This window comes from Sander lucioperca, chromosome 14, assembly GCF_008315115.2.
Source record: "Sander lucioperca isolate FBNREF2018 chromosome 14, SLUC_FBN_1.2, whole genome shotgun sequence".
NCBI classification, from domain to species: Eukaryota; Metazoa; Chordata; class Actinopteri; order Perciformes; family Percidae; genus Sander; species Sander lucioperca.
This window is the reverse complement of record NC_050186.1, coordinates 6,846,767-6,866,820: the sequence shown is the minus strand read 5'-3', so window position 1 is coordinate 6,866,820 and position 20,054 is coordinate 6,846,767. Positions and strand designations below refer to the sequence as shown.

The 20,054-nt window shown below is 40.3% G+C and overlaps 1 protein-coding gene across 1 annotated transcript; it reads left to right on the top strand.

Moving 5' to 3' along the window:
• Positions 1–983: 983 nt before the first annotated feature.
• Positions 984–19,470, top strand: auh (AU RNA binding protein/enoyl-CoA hydratase). The gene is made up of 10 exons (XM_031282213.2): positions 984–1,283; positions 4,292–4,359; positions 6,242–6,329; positions 7,170–7,256; positions 9,009–9,101; positions 11,092–11,148; positions 13,309–13,496; positions 13,735–13,785; positions 15,643–15,690; positions 18,986–19,470. The coding sequence occupies exons 1-10, from the start codon at positions 1,043–1,045 to the stop codon at positions 19,061–19,063; spliced, it is 999 nt and encodes a 332-aa protein (XP_031138073.1). The 5' UTR covers positions 984–1,042; the 3' UTR covers positions 19,064–19,470.
• Positions 19,471–20,054: the final 584 nt, after the last annotated feature.

The window sequence follows — 20,054 nt, the reverse complement described above, 5'->3', positions numbered from 1 at the left end:
AGTCTAAAGTTCTGCTCAGTTATTTCCCAATCACTTAAAACATCAGTGGGAGGTGTATTTTCAGCCACTAGGTCCCTCAGTCAAAACAATAACAATAAGTATATACCGCATATTCACAAAATTAGCATTTGTGAATGACATTCGCCAGGCAGAACTGACGGTGACAAGATATCCCAAATGTATGGTTATAAGTTACATATTCTTTGTTGTCAAGATAAGCTGAAGACATATTGTATGATCAGAGCCCAACACTAATGTGTGTGTATATATATATATATATATATATATATATATATATATATATATATATATATACTTTTATGGAAACATACAAATGTAATTACCGATATCCACAATTGGCATTATGACTAGTAAAAATGCTATTACAGATATCTACAGTCTATGAATTATGACTAAAAACAATTTAGTTGTGCCAATTGTGTCCAGTATGTTTATTTTGAAAAAATAGAAATTAAAATGATGACTATTAACAATTGAATTGTAGATAGGCTTTGTGAAAATGGAGCTCTTCCAATTATATTGTAGATATCTAGAATGTTCATTCTGGATAGGAAGACTGTCTTTTTTGTGGATTTTTGTACAGTGGATTGTGGATATCTGAAATGTTCTTTTTGACTACGGAGAATTGAAATGCGGATATCTGCAATAAATATCCAGTCTAGCTAATAAATGTTAAAACGGCCACTTACAGCCTACTTTTTAAGGATTTAAAGATATATTAAATTAATAATTAGTATGTTCAGTTGTAGATATCTTGAAATACAATTTCTACAAGTAAGAATGTTATTGTGGATATCTTTAATTACCATTCCATGAGAATATCATTTTTAACTAGGAGAAACGCTGTTATCATCTAAAGTGTAGGATTGGAGTGAGCAGACAGGAGTGGCGTTCGATTAAATGTTAGAACGGCTTGCCATAGCCTACTCCCATACTGTCCCGTACTGACTGCAACCACGTCACGTGACGCCAACACGTGACCGGGTTCACAGTTGAATGTCACTGCGGCTCAGCGTCCTCTATGGTCCTCAGCATGGCGGTCCTAGTGGGACACAGAGCCTTGTTGCAAGCCTTCCGCGTGAAGGCAACGGGCCATGACAGTGTGTGTAGGCTGGCAGCGGCCTTCTGCTCGAGACAGTATGCTTTCCCCGGGAAAGTCTCGCCTTCTTCTCGCCTCAACGGTCCCAGAGCCGGGACACGACACTACAGCTCGGACTCGAAGGAGGACCTGCGCGTCCGATACCTGGACGGAGAAGACGCCGGTAAGTCCCGCTCAGAATCAGTGTCATTTTAAAGGCAGGTTTGTCAAAGGAAAAACGGTTATTATTGTCTAAACGGAAGTCCCGGTAGCTTGCCAACAACCGGGCATTAACTGTGAAACGATGTAGTCTGCCATCCCACTGTATCAAAGTAGAGTGTACGCGTTGACGTCATCTTTTTTAACGTAATAACAACTTACTGAGATGCATGCAAATCTCTCACAAGTGGGGTGTGGGGAAAAATCGAAAGTCTTATGCATCGTAATTATTTTTGCCGCGATTTTTAAAATCGATTAATTTCCCTAAAAGCAATATTTAAATTTTTAAATTTTTTACCAATGATTGAGCTAAACATTTTCTGTTTATACGGTACCGCAGACAGCGACTATATCATATCTGTTTCCAGCAGAACAGAACGAAAGCAGAAAATCCATCTTATGTTCTTCTTTACAAAGTAAATAAATGCACCGAATCGGCTTCAGATTCGGCCGAATATTGGGCTTTTTGACAGGGTTGGGTTTCTGCCGACTCTTCGAATTTTTGTCCACCGAACCCTACGCTTGCACTACGCGCGCTACGCTGGTCGACGTAATGACGGCGCCGTTGATTACGGGAAGGTCAAGTCCAGCTACATGTTCAATTTGCAATGCTGATTTGTCTCGTGGTGGCGAGGACCCTAAACAATACACAACATCACTGCAGTTAAAACATTTGGTATGAAACATCTGAAAGAATACGAGTTGTGGAATGAAGGAATCTACAGACAGCAGCCAAAATGCAGCAACTTCAGGTACGGCAAAGGAAGGACAGTCACAGCTAAAAACTGGTGTTAACAGACAGTGCCTCTCCTGGGCTGTCAGCTGTTCTCTCAGAGTCTCCCTACAGTGGGAGCGGAGCGACCGAACGGCCGGCTGCTGCTCGTTAGCCAACGTTAGCTTTCTAATTTCACCCACCCAACATGCCTTCATCATACACTGGTTAGTGAAAATTTGCCAAACAAAATTGTCACTCATCTGGCGATAGCGATGTGCTTTCCTGCAATGTGAAAAGAGCGTGTGAATTCAACATTAAGTTGTTACATTGAACTGTTTTAGAGGCTGTGGACGTGGTTTACTTCATTAATGTGTTTACTGTGTTCATGGACTGAGGATGGGAGGAGGATTCAGTATTCGGTTTCGGATTCAGCAGAATCTTAACCAGTGGATTCGGTATTCGGCCGAACCCCAAAAATCTGGATTCGGTGCATCCCTAAAATAAATGTCAGACTGACTGACTGACATGTGATGTCATTCTTCAGTTTTTAGAAATGTCTCATGATGTATTGTCTCTAGAAGTGTTTTATTCAACTTTTGTTTTTGTTAAAGAAGGAAAAGAAAATCCCGATACAAATCCAATCAGCACCCATGTATCAGGAAAGAATTGGATCGGGACAAAAGCATATGGTCCCAGCTCTAATAAGTAATAACAGTAGACTGAGTAGAGCAGGATACAATAAAATGTTAAGATCATATCATTACAGTGCCAAAAGCTATAGCATAATAACACTTGAGGTTGGGCTGCAACTAGCATAACGATTATTTTCATTATAGATTAATCTGCCGATTTGATTAGTCAGTTATTCAATTGATCTATAAACCATCAGAAACTGGCCAAAATACAAAAGAAAATCAATTTACTGATATGTAAGAGAAAGCAACCTGGAGACTTGAGAACCTGGACAAACGGTTAATTGATTATCAAAATAGTTGTATTTGATGTAGTATTGTATGACATCCTGTTAGTAGAAAAGGTTTAAAGCGTAACTCTCGCCAAAATGCAACCTAGGGTCTTTTTGTGAATGTACCGTATTTTCGTTTTTGGGTCAAATGGCCTTCTGAATGGGAGTGCTAGGGGCACTTTTATGCTAGCCTCAAAATATCTATTTTTAAACCACTAAGAAGGCTCGACACAACATGAGACTTTGCTCCAAGTATCACCAGGGGCTCTACACCTTAACGAAAGCATTGACAACATTGGTTGTGTTCACAGAGTTTACTAAAAAGAAAGGTTTTAACAACTCACGTTAGCTGTTGTTCTTCCGGTCTCCGTCTGTCGAGCCAGTCAAAAATAGTCAAGGGAGGAGAGTAAAGATGGAAAGCTCCTAAAGCTTAGTTCCATATAAATGGATGGATAATTTGTTGTTTTTTTGTTAGTGAAACACAATATTGACCTTGTAGTTGAAAAAGGAACCTCATATAAGAATGACATTTCCTCCTATGGAGTCCGTTCATTCGGAGATCAACTATTTTGGACTGGGAAAATGGCGGATAGCGGAAACAACAGCTACAGTGAGTTGCTGAAAACCTTTCTTTTTAGTAAACTCTGGGTACACAAACAATGTTGTCAATGCTTTCGTTAAGTGTAGAGACCCTGGAGATACTTCAAGCAAAATCTCATGTTGTGTCGAGCCTTCTTAGTGTTTTAAAAATAGCTATTTTGAGGCTAGCATAAAAGTGCCCCTAGCACTCCCATTCAAAAGGCCATTTGACCCAAAAACGAAAATACGGCACATCTTAAAAGTGGCGATTCCGTCCTAATTATGCTTTTAAACTAAAGTTTGACTCGGGTACATTCACAAAAAGACCCTAGGTTGCATGTTGGCGAGAGTTACGCTTTAAGTATGTTGTTTCTAGGACACAACTGCCAAAACAATATACAGTACCAAAATGAAATAGCTTTCTACGTTCCTCTGCTGTATTGTAGTCTGTTGCATGTAGCAAGGACTTAGGACACAGCATTTTTCATGATGTGATTTTTGTTGTGTTTTCCAGTTGTAACGTTGTCGTGTTATAATAATAATAATACATTTCATTTAAAACGCCTGTCATGACACCCAAGGTCACTTCACAAACACAATCATCAAACATCGTTGAAATTATATTCATCTCATAAAACTAAAAATGTGATGTCTAACATGCTGCTCTTCATTAATGTACTTGTTAATTAATCAGCATGATGTCATTCTCTTTCAGGTATTGTTGTCGTTGGGATAAATCGACCCAAAGCGAAAAATGCCATAAGCAAAAATCTGGTCAAGATGGTAAGATGCCTTGGATGTTTTTTTTTTCTTTGAGATTACTTTTGGGGGGGGGGGGGGGGGGAGAGACGACTACACACGGCAGTAAGCATAATCGGTCCGCATACAGTAAAGGCAATGAGTCTTGGGTCTTATTTGAGAATTTTTTTTCTCTTATTTCTGACAATTTGATCAACAAAAATGAATCCCAATTAACAAAACTGGTTAAAAAGATAATATTAATATTTAAATAAATAACCGTGAGAGTCCGGTACAGCCTGACTCTCATATTCAAGTTTATGTTCTGCTTGTTCAACGATTGTTTGTTAAATTGCTCTTAAAGGTCCAATGTGTGGGAATTTCTCCCATGTAGCGTTGAAATCATATATCAATCAACTCTCTCACACCACGCAGTTCAAAGTAGGTATTACAGCTACGGTAGCCTTCACGCTTCAAAAAGACGGTCTCTTGCTCTTTTCAATCACCTTTTTCTTTTTCTGGGTGAAGAAGACTCCTGTTCCTGAAATTTGGATTTTGAATACGTGTGGTACTCCACGTTTAATTTTTCAAACTTGCCGGGGCCGGGAAGCTACGATACCCATTAGCAGCATTAGCAGCAGCTGTGAGGTTATCATGTGACAGTGAAAACGTGAAAGGTAGAGCAGTACGTCCTGTATGTCCCTTACCAGCTAACGTATTTCAAGATGGAGCATGAATATGGAACGTCTACCCCAGTTCATGAGAACGCAAATGTTACATTTCAAGCCAATAGGAATACTTGGAGTTGATGGTGGTGGTAAATATTCATTAAAAAGGACAAGTTTGTGAACGGGCAACACACACAAACATAACATTGATAATGAACAACTAAACACGTTACACACTGGACCTTTAAACACATTCAGAGAGGATCTGAATTGCTATTTTTATTCTCAGTTCTTGTCATTTTGGTGCTGGTGAATTTCCTTTGGGGCTGGCTAAAACCTGTTTGGGGGGCGTCAAAAATTCCACCATGCAGGAAAAACCCTGGTTGTTAAGATTTGTGCACATGGGCTCCTCTGCGAGCCTCGCTGACCTTTGGTTACCCATGATACCTTCTATGCGTACCTTCGCAGAGGCGTTCATGTGTCTCCTTAGAGGAGCCTCATTCCATCTTAACTATGATGGCAGTGTATGGAAACAAAGTGATCAATAGATCTTAAAAAACGATGAAGTACTTGTAGCTCTTTACTGGCTTCCAGCACTCAGGTTCAGTGTTTCCTGATCTCTCGTATAATTTGAGTTTGTCTTGAAATATGCTCCAATTTATTATTATTTTGGTTTGTTAATACAAAGTGAGTTTTACTAGCCTGACAAGCCAGACCCACATCCAGATGTTGGGAACCATTGGCAGGGCTCAATCCGAGGGGCAGGATAAACGGTTGTCTTTCAAATTCCCTCTGCACTCATAGCCAACCAGAGCAACGCTAGTTAATAGATTAAACTTTAAACTCTGAACACATCTTCCTTTTTTAAGAATGACTTCAGTGCCATTCTTTGTTCTTTTCACAAAGAAAAGCTGAACTCCAAGTCTTCCAGAGTCGCGGCCAAAGCAGATTCCAAAGACCGCTGTTCTCCAGCAGCAGCAGCCATCTTCTTTGTTTTCGAGTAGCAGGGAATTCACGCGGAACCGTCGCAACTCTGCCCTCATTATGTTAAGCCCCGCCCACCGACTCTATACACAATGTGATTGGCCTGACCAGAATTTGGTTTTTCCAGCTCGCAAGCCAACGGAGAGTTGCTAGACGACCCTGGCTGCAAATTACATTTGCTGCCGCTAGGGGGGTCTAGATTTCTAGGCTAGAGTTTTACATTTAAGTCATAAAACATTTTTTTAATCCCCTCCCAAAAACCATGTGTGTTTCAGATGTTTGAGGCTGTGGAGGATATCAAGAAGAATAACAAAGTGCGCAGTGTAATTCTATGTAGTTTGGTTCCGGGGATCTTCTGTGCAGGTACACTCTCTTTGTTTACTGGCATGCTGCATTTCCTCTTTTAAATCCCTTTTTTAAAATGAAGACATACTTTATTGATCCTGCAAGGGGAAATTACATTTTTTCAGTCTGTTTTTACTAATTACACACATGCCCGAAATACAAACATGCCTATACATGCACTTATGGAGAGTCAAAGTAGTTTATAGGCTTAGTAGGCTTCGGTGTCTTGCTTAAGGGCACTTTGGCAGTGAACTGCAAGCAGTCCACACTCACGTACACATACTTGGTCCGCACGGGGACTTGAACCGGCGACCCTCTGGTACTGCCAACCCCTAAAACCATGTAGTCGTGTGCTTTCTTAGGGTTCGTGGCCAGAATTATCTTTTATGTCACTTCTTAAAACCTATTTACATACAAAGGTATTCTCTTAACTTTTATTTTATTGATTATTTAAATTAAATTATTTCATGTTATATTGTTTTATTTTACTTTTTCTCAAATATAGCTCTTTCGCGTAATGTTAACTTTTAAACCGTTTTTTAAATAGTTTTTATAATTGTTTTTGTACCTTTTTGATTTGAAAAGTGTTTTCTGATTCACTTCTTATTCTTCAGTTGTAGACATTTTGCCAGTCCAATCTTTACACATACCTTTGTTTATAATATTTCATAATTACATCTTGACTCTGGAATAGTGAGCAGGTATGAATCTAGTAAATGTAATTCTGTATTCAGCTTTATGTTCAGAGACCTTGATACTGAGGTTTTGGCAGATCCCAGAGCTGTGAGTGGTGGACCACACTGTTTCAGGAAGCCACAGGCCTGTGGCGCCATGCTGATGCTCTGTGGGTTTGTGCAGGTGCAGACCTGAAGGAGAGGGCCAAGATGCACCAGAGTGAAGTGGGACCGTTTGTGTCCAAAGCCAGAGCACTCATCACAGAGCTGGGTAAAGAATGATCAAGTTCAGTGTAGGGCTGGGTATCGTTCAAAAATAATTCATATCGGTACCGATACCAATACCGGGACTTTGATACCGGTTCTTAAACAATCCTTTTTTCAATAACAATTTTATAAAATCCATTTTAACAAAAAGTAATGACAACATTACACATTATGGTACAACTCTTTTTATGTTTCAGCTCCGACTACATGAGCCGTCTGTGTAACGTAGAGTCTTTCCTGCGTGTCTCTACGACGTGTAACGTTAGACAGCCAATCGCAGACATTATTAGATCTTGGTAGAAGCATGCTGCATGCTGATTGGCTCCCTGACGCTGATGAGATTTACTCCTTAGGTATTGAAATTGGGTTTTGAATGACGAGTTATTTTTCGATACTTTAGAGGCAATTTGGTCGGCGCCTACAAAGTATTGAGTTGGGTACCCAGCCCTAGTTAAGTGACTGTTCATATGTGGACTTGAACAGGGGTCTCCAACCTTTCTTCATCTAAGGGCTACTTTAAAAAAACTAAAGTGGCCAAGGAGCTACTTGCATCACATCGCTTACATTTATTAACATAACACGCATAAGCTAAATTAAGCTACTGTTTGATGAAATTGTAATACCCAAAGCTTATGAAAAATCTTAACTTCACGTCAAGGTTCATGACTATTTTACACTTCTTTTATCCCAGATTAGAGTTAACTACATCTCTGAAAATATTCAGACGTGAAAAAATTACCACTTTACACGTCTATGGCCCACAAAGTCAGCTAACTCACTTTTAATATGGTGGTCATTTTGTGTCTCAGTTTGTCAACCTATTGGCGAGCTACTGGAAACCTGCTCGCCAGCTACTTGTTGGAGACCCCTGGACCTGAATGTGACAGGGATGCATGTTCATGCATCACTTTATTTAATAATAATGTTTGTAATAATGATGTTTGTTTACAGATCTCATGTTATTTTGCTGTTATCATTACTTTGAAATGGTGAAGAAGAAAAAAGTTTGAATCTTGAAACTTTGATTAATGACACAAGCCAGCACGAGTCAGGGCAGCCCAATAAGGTTTCATTTTCTGCTGACTAATGTAATTATATACTAGTTAAGTAATTGTAATGTTCTTCAGTGCTAATGTTATAATCACAGGCGGGCGGTTCCTATCTTCTCCCTGGCAAAAACTGGGAACACATCACTGTTGATTATGTGAGGATGTAATGTGTAATGTGAGCTTCACTTAGAGATGGTTTGGACGGATATTTGATTGAAATATAACTCGAGAGATCATATCGGGGTGGCCCTCATTTACAATGACATCGAGTAATGTACAACAACAACACAGAAAAGAATACACATCACAAGAAAGATAAAAGACAATAAAACTCAATTGATGTATACAATTTGATTAAACAAAAGTTAGGATAATATGGATACAAAAGAAAGTACAGTTATGTAAAGCAAGTACAAGTAGGAGTTTGCAAGTTTGAAACCAGATTTCTTAATTGTCCAAAAGGCACAAGTGAGTTGATTTTCAGAAAGTGCTGTAATTTGTCCATAGTAACACCTTGGTGAAAGGAGTTAGGGTTACGAAGTGTCTCTGGCTAATTATATGGCCCATAGCCCAGAAGCAGGGGGGAACTTTGTGCATGGATTTGTCAGAAGTGAAGTAAATACATGTTCCACCAATGGAGTTGGATTTGAAGTTGAATAGTTGTCTGATGTCTCTTGACGAGTACCTTGTTGTCTTTTCTTTGACAGGTAACCTGCCGGTACCAACGATTGCTGCCATTGATGGAGCTGCCTTAGGAGGAGGCTTGGAAATGGCCCTTGCTTGTGACATCAGGATTGCCTGTAAGACTCAGTGGACTTTATTTTCGAGGTTACAGATAACGTTAAAGGTGCCTTTATTGTAATTTCTAAGCATACACAGAGAAACGAAACTTGTCCTCTGCATTTAACCCATTCTATACATAGGAGCATGGGCAGGCCCACTCTAGTACATTTGTTTTGCCAGTGCCTTTTTTTGGTCAGGGGGCACTGACAGGAATACTAGCTTGAAGTGTCTATATGTAACTTTCAGTTTGTGTTGATTCTAGCGTCCCCTTTGGACTAAAGCTGTAGTGTTTTAACCACACCTGCTGTCCTAATACTCTTTTCTTTAGGCTGCTGTATTACCCACTGAAGATTACTGAGTTAGTGTTACAAGCAGGTCATATAGTTGTGATGAATGTATTGCTGAGACAGAAAATCATTCATTTACAATAAGAGAATACGTTTCAGATGCATCCTTTCATTTCCAGTGTTGCTACGGTAACTTAGCCTCCTTTGGATGTCTCGTGAGCTAAACCAGGTATCACTGTCACTGTGTCACGAGCCAGAGCATTAAGAGTTTGTTGTAGCAACCGACGTAGTAATAACTCAGATTCATATAGAACATTTTGTAAAACCCACGGATGCTTTCCACAGGTAACGTTACAGGGGACAAAAAGAAAATAGTAGGCCAACACCAACACGGACTAAAAGGAATAAAACGTTGGCACTAAATGGAAGGGGGACGTGATTTAATGTCTGCTACTGACTACAACCACATCACGCATAAAGTTATTTTATGAATGAAATAGACATATTACATACCTGAGGGCCATTCAGGGACGTTTTAAATCATTTACAATCCTCTAATTGTCTCCATCTGTTGAAAGCCTGACCGAGTGTGACTGTTTCGCCCGTCGTCTTTCCCTTTTCTCTTTCAGTTGTTCTTGGTTTAACTTCCTTCTTTCCTGTGATGGTCCTGCAAAACAATTAGGTCTATATAAAGAAAACTCCTGCTACCTTTTACTTTGCTGCACAGGCTTTTCCGGTGCTACAAAGAAATCTGTGACCCGTCAGAATGTGTGACTGTATCGTCGTCTACCTGCCGAAAATCGACACTTTGCGGGAAAAATCGGACCCGGGCAGAGGCATTAATAAAATCTACATAAAACTAGCGTTCTTCTGACTGTTAGTCTCGTTTGCTGTTACAGGTCATTTATTATCATCAGATGGAACATTACACAGCTTCACAAACATCTAAAAGTCACATATAGTCACTTTAACATACATGTTTTGGTGGTGGGAGGAAACCAGAGGACCTGGAGAAAAGCCATGGAACAGTGCTAACCACTGAGCCACCGTGCCGCCGCTGGTCTATGTCCAAAACACTGTTCATAGTTATTAGCAGCAGTCTGACAAAGCAGTAGAAGCCGTTACAGCTGATGCTGACACACTGATTTAAAAAGAATGAGGTGTGTGTGTTGTGTGTGTACCCCCTGGGCTAATACACTACTGATATCATGAGTCTTCATCACAGCTAAACATGCTGACAGGTTGCTGTCAGATCAGTGGAGCCTGTCTGCAGCGTTCAGACAGATGAGACAACAATCAGAACAGAACATCTGGGTTGAATCATTTTCAAAATAAGGCAAAAGATTTGATACAGCAAAACTTCAAACTGCATCACACAACTTGTATTTCCAGATGATGAGTGTGGGTTTTAAAAGCCTCCTCTGTTCCTGGAAATGGCATTATAGATGTAGAAAGTAGGTTTTAACAGAAACAAAGAGGCTGCACAAGCACTTTGATTGACTAGTCCAGTTCAGATTTCCTCATTCTAAATGATTTTAGCCCATTTAGTTCTTCTATAGTAGTTGTGTGTTGAGTAATGATGTTTTTGACCTTATAAGAATGATCAATTAATCTAATATATATTTATATACTTTGTTTATTGTATCATATAATACATCTATACTAGTACTGATCGTTGTATTTATGTCTAAGTAGTAATACTGCTCTTTGATCTCTCTAGCCAATACTGCCAAAATGGGACTAGTTGAGACCAAACTTGCGATTATTCCTGGAGCAGGTAAGGCTGGATTCTTTTTATGTCATCATCTCCAGTGAAAGTATTATTGCTGTCTAACACATCTGCACTTCAAGGGACTGCGGCAGGTTAAAGCAGGGTTTCTGCTAGAGGTGTTGAAATGAATCAAATAATCGATGCATTGAATCATGGACATGGACGATGCTGCCTCGATAATCGGCCGGGCCATAATCGATTATTTCTGTTTACAATTTAATGTAGGCCTAACAAGCTTTCTGTTTACATATTCTGTTATGTTTTGCACATTCAGGAAGTGCCATGTGCTCAGTGCTGTAGTTTTATGTATCCAATTTGTTTAGTATCAGAGCACTGCAGAATGTTTTGTTTTTGAAGCTTGAAAAGCTATGAATTAAATATCCTATATGGCTTTAATAGAAAAATGTATTTGACGCATCGTGATGCATCGAGATATCGAATCGCTGACATGATTAAATAGTTTTAGACAGGTCTTTATTTTCCTACCTCTATGCAACGCTACCTCTAATGCTCATTGAAATGCTCCTGCAGAGCTTTACAATGTGTTTCCCTGGTGACTAGACATCGAGGAAATCGGGGAATTGTTTCTGTAGTCTGAAATCTAATGTTTCTTTATTTTTTTATGTCATGATGTATTGTAGGTCCTAAATTTCATTCATAATGGTCTTAAAAAGGTCTTGAAAAGTCTTAAATTTGACTTGGTGAAACCTGCAGAAACCTGTAAAGAGATCATTTAAAACCTCTTTGAAAAGAGTATGGATGACTGAGGGCCAGATGTACGTACATTTGTGAATGTAGTGTTATCAGCACCATGGCCAACCCGCAGAAAGTGCACGCTGTGATACTTCAGCTTACGTCGTATTTACCAAACCTGCAGTTCATTGGGTAATCGGCACCTTTCTCCACCCACTATACTGTAAATTGCGCTGAAGCAAAGTGTTAAGTACTGGTGCTATGATACGGCTGAGTGCAGACTGAGAAATTCCCACTGCTGATGCTATGACTGTTTGAAATGATCCTGATGCCAATATTTGTAATGTAACAAGGAGTTTAACAACTGCTGGAATGGAATGTGAACGCAATTTGCCATTTTCAGTTTCCGCGACAGGCAGTCTGCTCTTTTACCTCAGTGCGGCCTGTTTGTACATACCTTGCCATACTTTTACGCGCACGTTGCGAAACAAATACGCCTGAATTGTACACCTCCCTGTAAGACCAGTATGCCCAGAATGCACCTGACCACACCTCCCTGTAAGACCAGCATGCCCAGAATGCACCTGAACACACCTCCCTGTAAGACCAGCACGCCCATGGGCCACAGATGGGAGCAGGTGCATTTGCTATTTAAACGACGTGGGCGCTGGACGGGAAACTGACAACTGCGTCGGTCTTAAACTAGCAAAGACACTTGGGTCGGGCTTTGCACTGCGCTGCGCCGGGTGCAAGATAGGGCCCTTTGTGTCCAAGACAAATTTTCTTTCGGGACAGTAAAGTCTATCTGATCTAGTCAGTTACCTGTTTCAAGGTATACCGTGGTTTGAAAAAGTCAAAAAAGTTTTCAAAACCTCCAAAATAGCTTTCTGGAGGGCTCCTAAGAAGCTTTGTGCTGGGGAGAGACATGTATGATGGGCTTATGGTGTTGTCCTTAATACATATGTTTATTTGGTTTATGGTTTATTGTCTGTTATTTTGTTGAATGGTCTTGAATTTTGTAGGTACTGTGTCATCTTTTCTTGATTTTTTTTTTTTCTGGTTGGATGGTGATGACGAAGGGGGGTGTTCATGTTGCGAGTTGTATTTTGTTTTTGTATTTTGTTAAAAAAAAAAAAATTGTTAATCACAAACTTCCCGTCATATTGTTCCTGCGGTATGAGCTGTTTTTTATGAGTGGTCAAGGACAGAAAGTGCAGTTTAGGAATCCCTCTCTCTGCCAGTGTGCAGTGTGTTCAATGGAAATAAAGTTCTTTTTCTACCCAGAAAACTCCCCGCAATTTCAAAATAATACATTTTAAAGCTGTAATTGCAATACCGTGATATTTTTGCTTATCATACGGTCAGAATCTCATACCGGCCCAGGCCTAATCTGATTTGAACTTGGAGCAGTGTGTTCAGTGTCTTTGGTCGAGGTTCCATCCTGGTTTCTCTTCTCTCGTCACGTGTGTGCAGGTGGGACTCAGCGTCTCCCCAGGGTGATAAGTGTCTCTCTTGCTAAGGAGCTCATCTTTGCTGCTCGGGTGGTGGACGGAGCAGAGGCGTGTCGACTGGGCCTCGCCAATCATTCTGTGGAGCAGAATAACAGTGGAGATGCTGCCTACCTGCGGGCTCTGGAGCTCGCCCGCGAGATCAACCCTCAGGTAACACGGCCACTCCACTGACGGGCAGACCTCTTTGATACACTGGGGGAGGAAACAAAACGGAGATTTGGTGATGAATATCATGACTAAATAAACAGATTTTATTAATTTTTGGCATTGAATGATTGCATTATAATATTGTACTTATTCAAAACAATTTGTTAATGCAATTTATATCACACACAGCAGTTTGTAATACCTTGATTTTAAAATTTGATTTTGTCTCTCGGCTTCACAGGGTCCAATTGCAATAAGGATGGCAAAACTGGCGATCAACCAGGGGATAGAGGTAAGGCTCAGACGTCAGTGCAGGTCTGCTTTTACCGTGTTTGACGATTGCTTTAGCTCAATTTTCACAACAGTGTTTAAATTTGCAAAACTGTGAACATATTTTGAATATTTTGGGAGTGTCTTCTCCACCCCTGGCTCTTCAGGGCGGTGATGTCATCACATACCTCAGCAATGGCCTGATGGAGGGTTGCCTATTCATATGGACCCCTGCCAGACACCTCCCACATCCACGCTGAAAAGATTTATTAGATTAGTTATGTAGAGTGTGGTGGATGAAAATTAGGTGCTGATTCCGGATGAGCTGCAAACTAGTCACGTACAGCCAAAGCATGATGGAAATTACCATTAACTGCGCACCACGGTGCGTCCTGTCTGAGCAGCCCAGTTGGTAAACATGGGCGCCGAAAGGAAGCGGGCACACCTGTGCAGTCTATGTAATGCAATGCAATATAACAAGTGCAACTACAGACTCCAAAATGGCCATCTGGTTGAAATTAGGGCTGCCACCTCTTAGTCGATTAGTCGACTAATCGGTCGTTTTGGTCTTAGTCGACTAAGATTTCTTTAGTTGATGAGTCATTTTTTTTATGCTTATTCATGCTTAATTACTCATTTCCAAGAAACTTATGAGCACATTTCTGGTAAGCACAAGATTTAAAGTGGTGCTTTTGCAGGATTAATTGTGGAGAAACTCAGCTTTACAGATGGTTCATTAACTACATTTATATTGTGCTTTTCTAGTCTTAACCACCTCTCAAAGAGCACAGCTCTGTTGATTACATCAACTAATCGATTAATCGACAAAATCATATAAGTGTTAGTCGACTAAGAATTTCTTTAGTCGAGGACAGCCCTAGTTGAAATCAAGTCTCACAACAAAACATTATAAAGATGCATTTTTGAAGGGCTTAAAGTCAACCTTTTACATGAGTTTTCCATGTCACGAAGGTGGCTCTCTTTTAACCTGGCTAGATTGCCATGGCAACTGCAGACCTAACCCGGTTCCGACCAGTTCTTATTCAGAGATTTTGATTGAAACTGGCAAAAAAGCACATTCACCAATCCACTCCTTATGAAACAGCAACGCTCTATAGTCAATATAAGTGATACAGCGAACCGTTGTGCTTTTTGATGTAATATTTTATTATAGGCGGAAGTAGGCATTATGCGATCTATCCATTTTGTGCGATAGAAGAGTCAAATGATACCAAACGCCCCTCTCATGAGAACGCACACAGAGCCTGATGAAGGAAACCTGGTTAACAGAGCAAGTTTATAACCACCTTCATGGTACCCATTACCTCTGACCGGGGCTTCAGGCTTTGTGGAGCCAGTACACAACCAAAACCCAGCTCTGTCCAACTAGCTTTGTAGACCACCCCTCAGGTTGCAAACACACTTTGTGATCTGTATGTTTAGTATAACAATTGAGCACAAAATGTGGCTGTATTCAGTGCTAAGTGGAACATGTGATAAATTACTTTGCATTTAGTATCTAAGTATAGCCATTTGTGTTTAAAGGTATGAACTTAGGGAGGCAGTTTGGCTCTTTGCATAAACAGTTTTTCAAATTGAAGCTCTGTTGTGAAAATGAAGTCACAGCAATTAGAAAATCCTATAAATCGTACAGGAGTTACTCCCGCCTTCTCCTGCAGGGACTTGGATACACAGGAACAATGAAACACCTCTCATTCTTATGGAAACCCGTCATGTTGTGTATCAGAGAAACTGTTACGTGCACCGGCATTTATGTCATGGTTTTTCATTAGAAATCATCAGGACTGAGACACATGAGAATTAGACATTTTCTGCTGCATTGTGAACATTCACTAAGAGATGCCACATTCTCTTTCAGGTGGATTTATCTACTGGTCTGGCAATTGAAGAAGCATGTTATGCCCAGGTGAGTAATTAAACTGCAATTAACAATTATTTAACCTGCTGTATGCAGATATGAAAATCACTCACATTTTGAAACCAAAATAGGTGACCTACGTGAATCGTGTAGATTCGATGAGAAAATGTTTAAGGGGGGGGGTTAAGTACTCGGGCCTGATTTCTGGCATATGACTATTTTAGAAAAATAAATAAATTGAAAAGTCCACATGGGATCTGTTTTTGATGCGCTGGATTTAACCAATCATCGAACTTCCACCTACCAATGAAACTAGTTCTAGCAAAGTAGGGCGGGTCTTTGCCGAAATGTGAGAGTGCGGTGCCGGTGTGGTCTCCGTGGTAACGCGGCTAAAAAAAATGGAGGCAAAGTTTATTAAACTTGGAGCATGTAGATACAGCTTTAGTTGAGAAAGGAGTTAAAACAAATGGCGCTGGGCATGAATAGAGGACAAGAGGAAACTGGTGGAGACGGGAAGCTGTTAAGCACGGTGCCTCAGATTGAGGGAAATCAAGGAAGACACTGTACGGCAGCAGCGGTAAGAAAGGGCTGCTCGTCACAAAGCTTCGGTCCGTGCACTCTGTCATATGAGTACGTTACCGACAACGACGGCTCCCGCTACCACTGCGACTGTTCCTTCACTGACCGACCGTGTTTGTGATATAAACAATACGTGTGTGCGTTCATAGAGGAACATGATTTGTCATTAACGATGGCCACCGTGTAAGAGCTATCTGAAGCCCAAACTGCCTTGACAAAGCTGTGTGTTTGGAATCAGCATGGCAGGTATTTAAACATCACGGCATTGTCCCAGAGTTTAGACGTCTAGCTATATGAAAAGATAAACAATGCCACGTTTTTAATAAATGTACATGAAGCAACTAATATCAACATGGACAAAATCATGAATGTACTGTTTTGATGATGACCTGGCCAAAGTAGTAACGTTTAGTTTTCACAATGATTCATTGTAGGATTATGATATCATTGCAATATGTGAATCCACATTGACTCTTTATTTAACATATGGTTGGAAGAAGTGAAAATTGATCCAAAACTTTTTAGTTTTTAAAAATTATGACTTTTATTATTGTGTAATGTCAGAAGGACTTTAACTGTTTTGCCAGTCAAATTAACTTTAATGAGTGCATATTGAAATATTACACTGTTGGTTGGCAAAAAATGCATCTCAAAATGCATCATATTGATGCTTTAAAATATGGAATATTTAAAATTTTCTTCCGGGGGACCCCCCTAGAGGGGTAATATCCTTCTCACCTTTTTCACCCCTGACCCATTTTCATGCCTGTGTATGAAATATTCATTTGGTTGGCATTTTATCAGGTTAGCATAGCTAAGTTGTACTGCATTCATGAAATGTCAGCAGAATGGGAGGAGCAACATTTCAAGTATTTTTGACTTGTAAATGTTACATATTATACATATAAGAATCATGCAAGTACATCAACTTCAGCAAATATGCTGAACAGATGGTAATGGAGAGGTCACGGACTGAAAGGAAGAGCAGCCTTGTCGAGCTCGAGCTTCAGGTGGTGTGCAGATATCCACTGAGAGATGTCAGCCAGACACCGAGATTTGTGTTGTCACATGGGTTTCAAACGGGGGGGAAAGACCGACTTAGTTGAGTGTAATCAGCATAGCTGTGGTAGGAAAAGCCATGCGATTGTCCTTGAGGTAGGATGTGAACAGGAAGAGTGCAGAGCCATAGACTCCAGATCTTGAAGGGTGGAGAGAGGATCTGGTGGTTTACTGTGTCAATGGCTGCTGAAAGGTCCGGCAGGGCGACGACTGACCTTTCAGAGGCTTCTCTAGTAGTGTGGAGTTCCTTTGTGATGGCAAAGAGGGCAGTCTCATTTGAGTGAGCTGCCTTGAAACCAGACTGGTGGGAGTCAAGAAGGTTGTTCTGGTGGATTTTTGAGGGTGAGAGTTTTAGAAAGACACAGAAGAAGTGAGACAGGTCTGTAATTCTTATCATCAGAAGGGTTGAGGGTGGGTTTCTTTAAAAGAGGATTCACTCTAGCTGCTTTTAGATTGTTAGGAAAACAACCAGTTGTCAAAGAAGTATTGACAAGGTGGGTTTTGTACAGCAGACAAGCCGGCCTCTAATTTAATAATTTAGGAGTGATCACCTGCCTTTATAGGCACATGCAGATGAATATCATCAGTGTAGCAGTGAAATTTAATTCCATGGCTGCGTATAATTTGGCCAAGAGGTGAAATATAAAGAGAAAAGCGGAGGACCGAGAACAGAGCCCTGAGCTACTCCAGATTTCATATAAAAAATATTGATGTTGTATTTTAAAGGAAACACTGTATAGGTAAGAGTGTAACAATGCAATAGCCAGGCCAGAGATGCCAAATTTGTTTTTCAATAGGTCCAGGAGTATAGTGATCAATAGTGAATACAAGCTGCACTGAGATCCAGTAGTAGAAGCACCAAGGTGGAATCTGAATCCATATTAAGGTTAAGGTCATTTACAATTTTAGTAAGCGTTTTCTGTTTCTCTGGAGCGTCAGGCCCTGAAAGCAGACTGAAAAGGTTAAAAAGAATTACTATTTCATATTTGGACTGACAGTTGTTGAGCCACCAGTCTTTCCAGTACTTTTGAAAAGAATGGAAGGTTAGAGCCTTGTGGATAATTATTTAGAGACCCTGAATCAAGGTGCGGTGTTTTAACTTGAGGTTGAGGTGAATATTAAAATCACTAATATTTAAATCTCATCAGAATATGAGTAACAAGTTCTAAGATAAATACTTAATAATAAAAAATTGGGCATAAGGGCCAGGCGTCTATGGAGTGCCACATTTGATTCAGAGTGCTGCCAAGACACAGGTGACCTACTCTAAATACTGTACCTGAACACATCCTGTGTAGACGCACACGGAGGACTGAAGCTGCTGCTGCCCTGCTGATGTGCTTCTTTAACTATGTGAGGTGTGAAGACAAACCGTTGGCAGGACTGGGTCACTCATGTGCACATGTGTGAGAAGGAACCAATAATATAACAGCTGTATTTCCTTCATCAGGGGCCTAATGTTCAGGTTTTTATCCAAGTCTTTTGGAGAGGTGTTGATTCAACTTTATTTATATTTTAGACAATACAATTTGTGCTGTTGTTGAATTGCATTATGTTATCCTAAGAGGTGTTTTTAAAATGTAGTCTACCCTTATGAGTGTACAAAATATTAGAAACCCCTCAGGTTGCAGGTTCTCCCTCAGGAAAGAAGTTAAGGGAGATATGCATCTTTTCTTATGACTAACACATTTGTGTTGTTTTTAAGGTGATACCAACTAAAGATCGATTGGAGGGTTTGGCTGCATTCAAGGAGAAGAGGCGTCCTCAGTTCAAGGGGGAGTGAAGCCCCACTGCTTCCAGAAAACAATCCTGAGTTCTGCCTTCAGCTCTCCTACTACTCCACTGCTTCCAACATGTTACGGGTGAAACTGGACACGTCGACACCCAGAGGATGTCTGTTAGACCGCAGGACATTAGGGCCTCTCCTGGCTGGCGTTTTTTTACCAGGGACTCGAATGTTCAAGTGTAAAGCACGTCCACCAAGCAAACTAACCAATCATTGGCCACTGCTTACAGTACTAAAAACTTACTTGACTAACTCAACTGGCAATCTAAAACATCAAATTACTTCAAATGGCTATTGATCTTTGCATTAGATTGGTAGTTGGTCACTAACCTCTTTGACTAATAATCCAATCATTCAGCCATTGACGTGTCTGAATGCTTCACATAAATGATGCAACAGAAAGATTATTGCCTCTTTTTTTTTTTTTTACTTTGGTAGAAATGTACCACTCTGTTCACAACACTGAATAAGACCCGAGGCCTGTACTACGAAGCAAGATTTGGTGTTAACGAGGTAACTTCAGGTTCAACCCAGGGTTTTGTGTATCACGACGGTGGATCACTTGTTACGGGGTTAAATCAATGTGGTAACTTACGCTGAACACCTAACCTGGTAGAGAGAGAGAGAGAGAGAGAGAGAGAGAGAGAGATCCCTGATAGGTATTTTTATGAAAGATATAACTTTTCAGCGGATGGAATTCCGTATAGGCTATTTGTCGGCTTCTTGCGCGTGTGTTGCCAATGCCACACATCAGTTTGAATTATGTTTTTATATTTTATTTGCTCTCACAATCGCTTACCACTGCCAGGGTTGCAACTGAAATAATAGGCTAAAGCAACAACAGTTTATGGAAAGGACAAGTGTAATTATGGTCAGATCTTAGTCCTGACTGATGGAGAAGTGATATTGATAAGCGTTGTGATTTACACATTTACAGCGTCTGCTTTTTATGCCACCTTTCCTTCCTGCATTTTGCCTGTAAAACCAT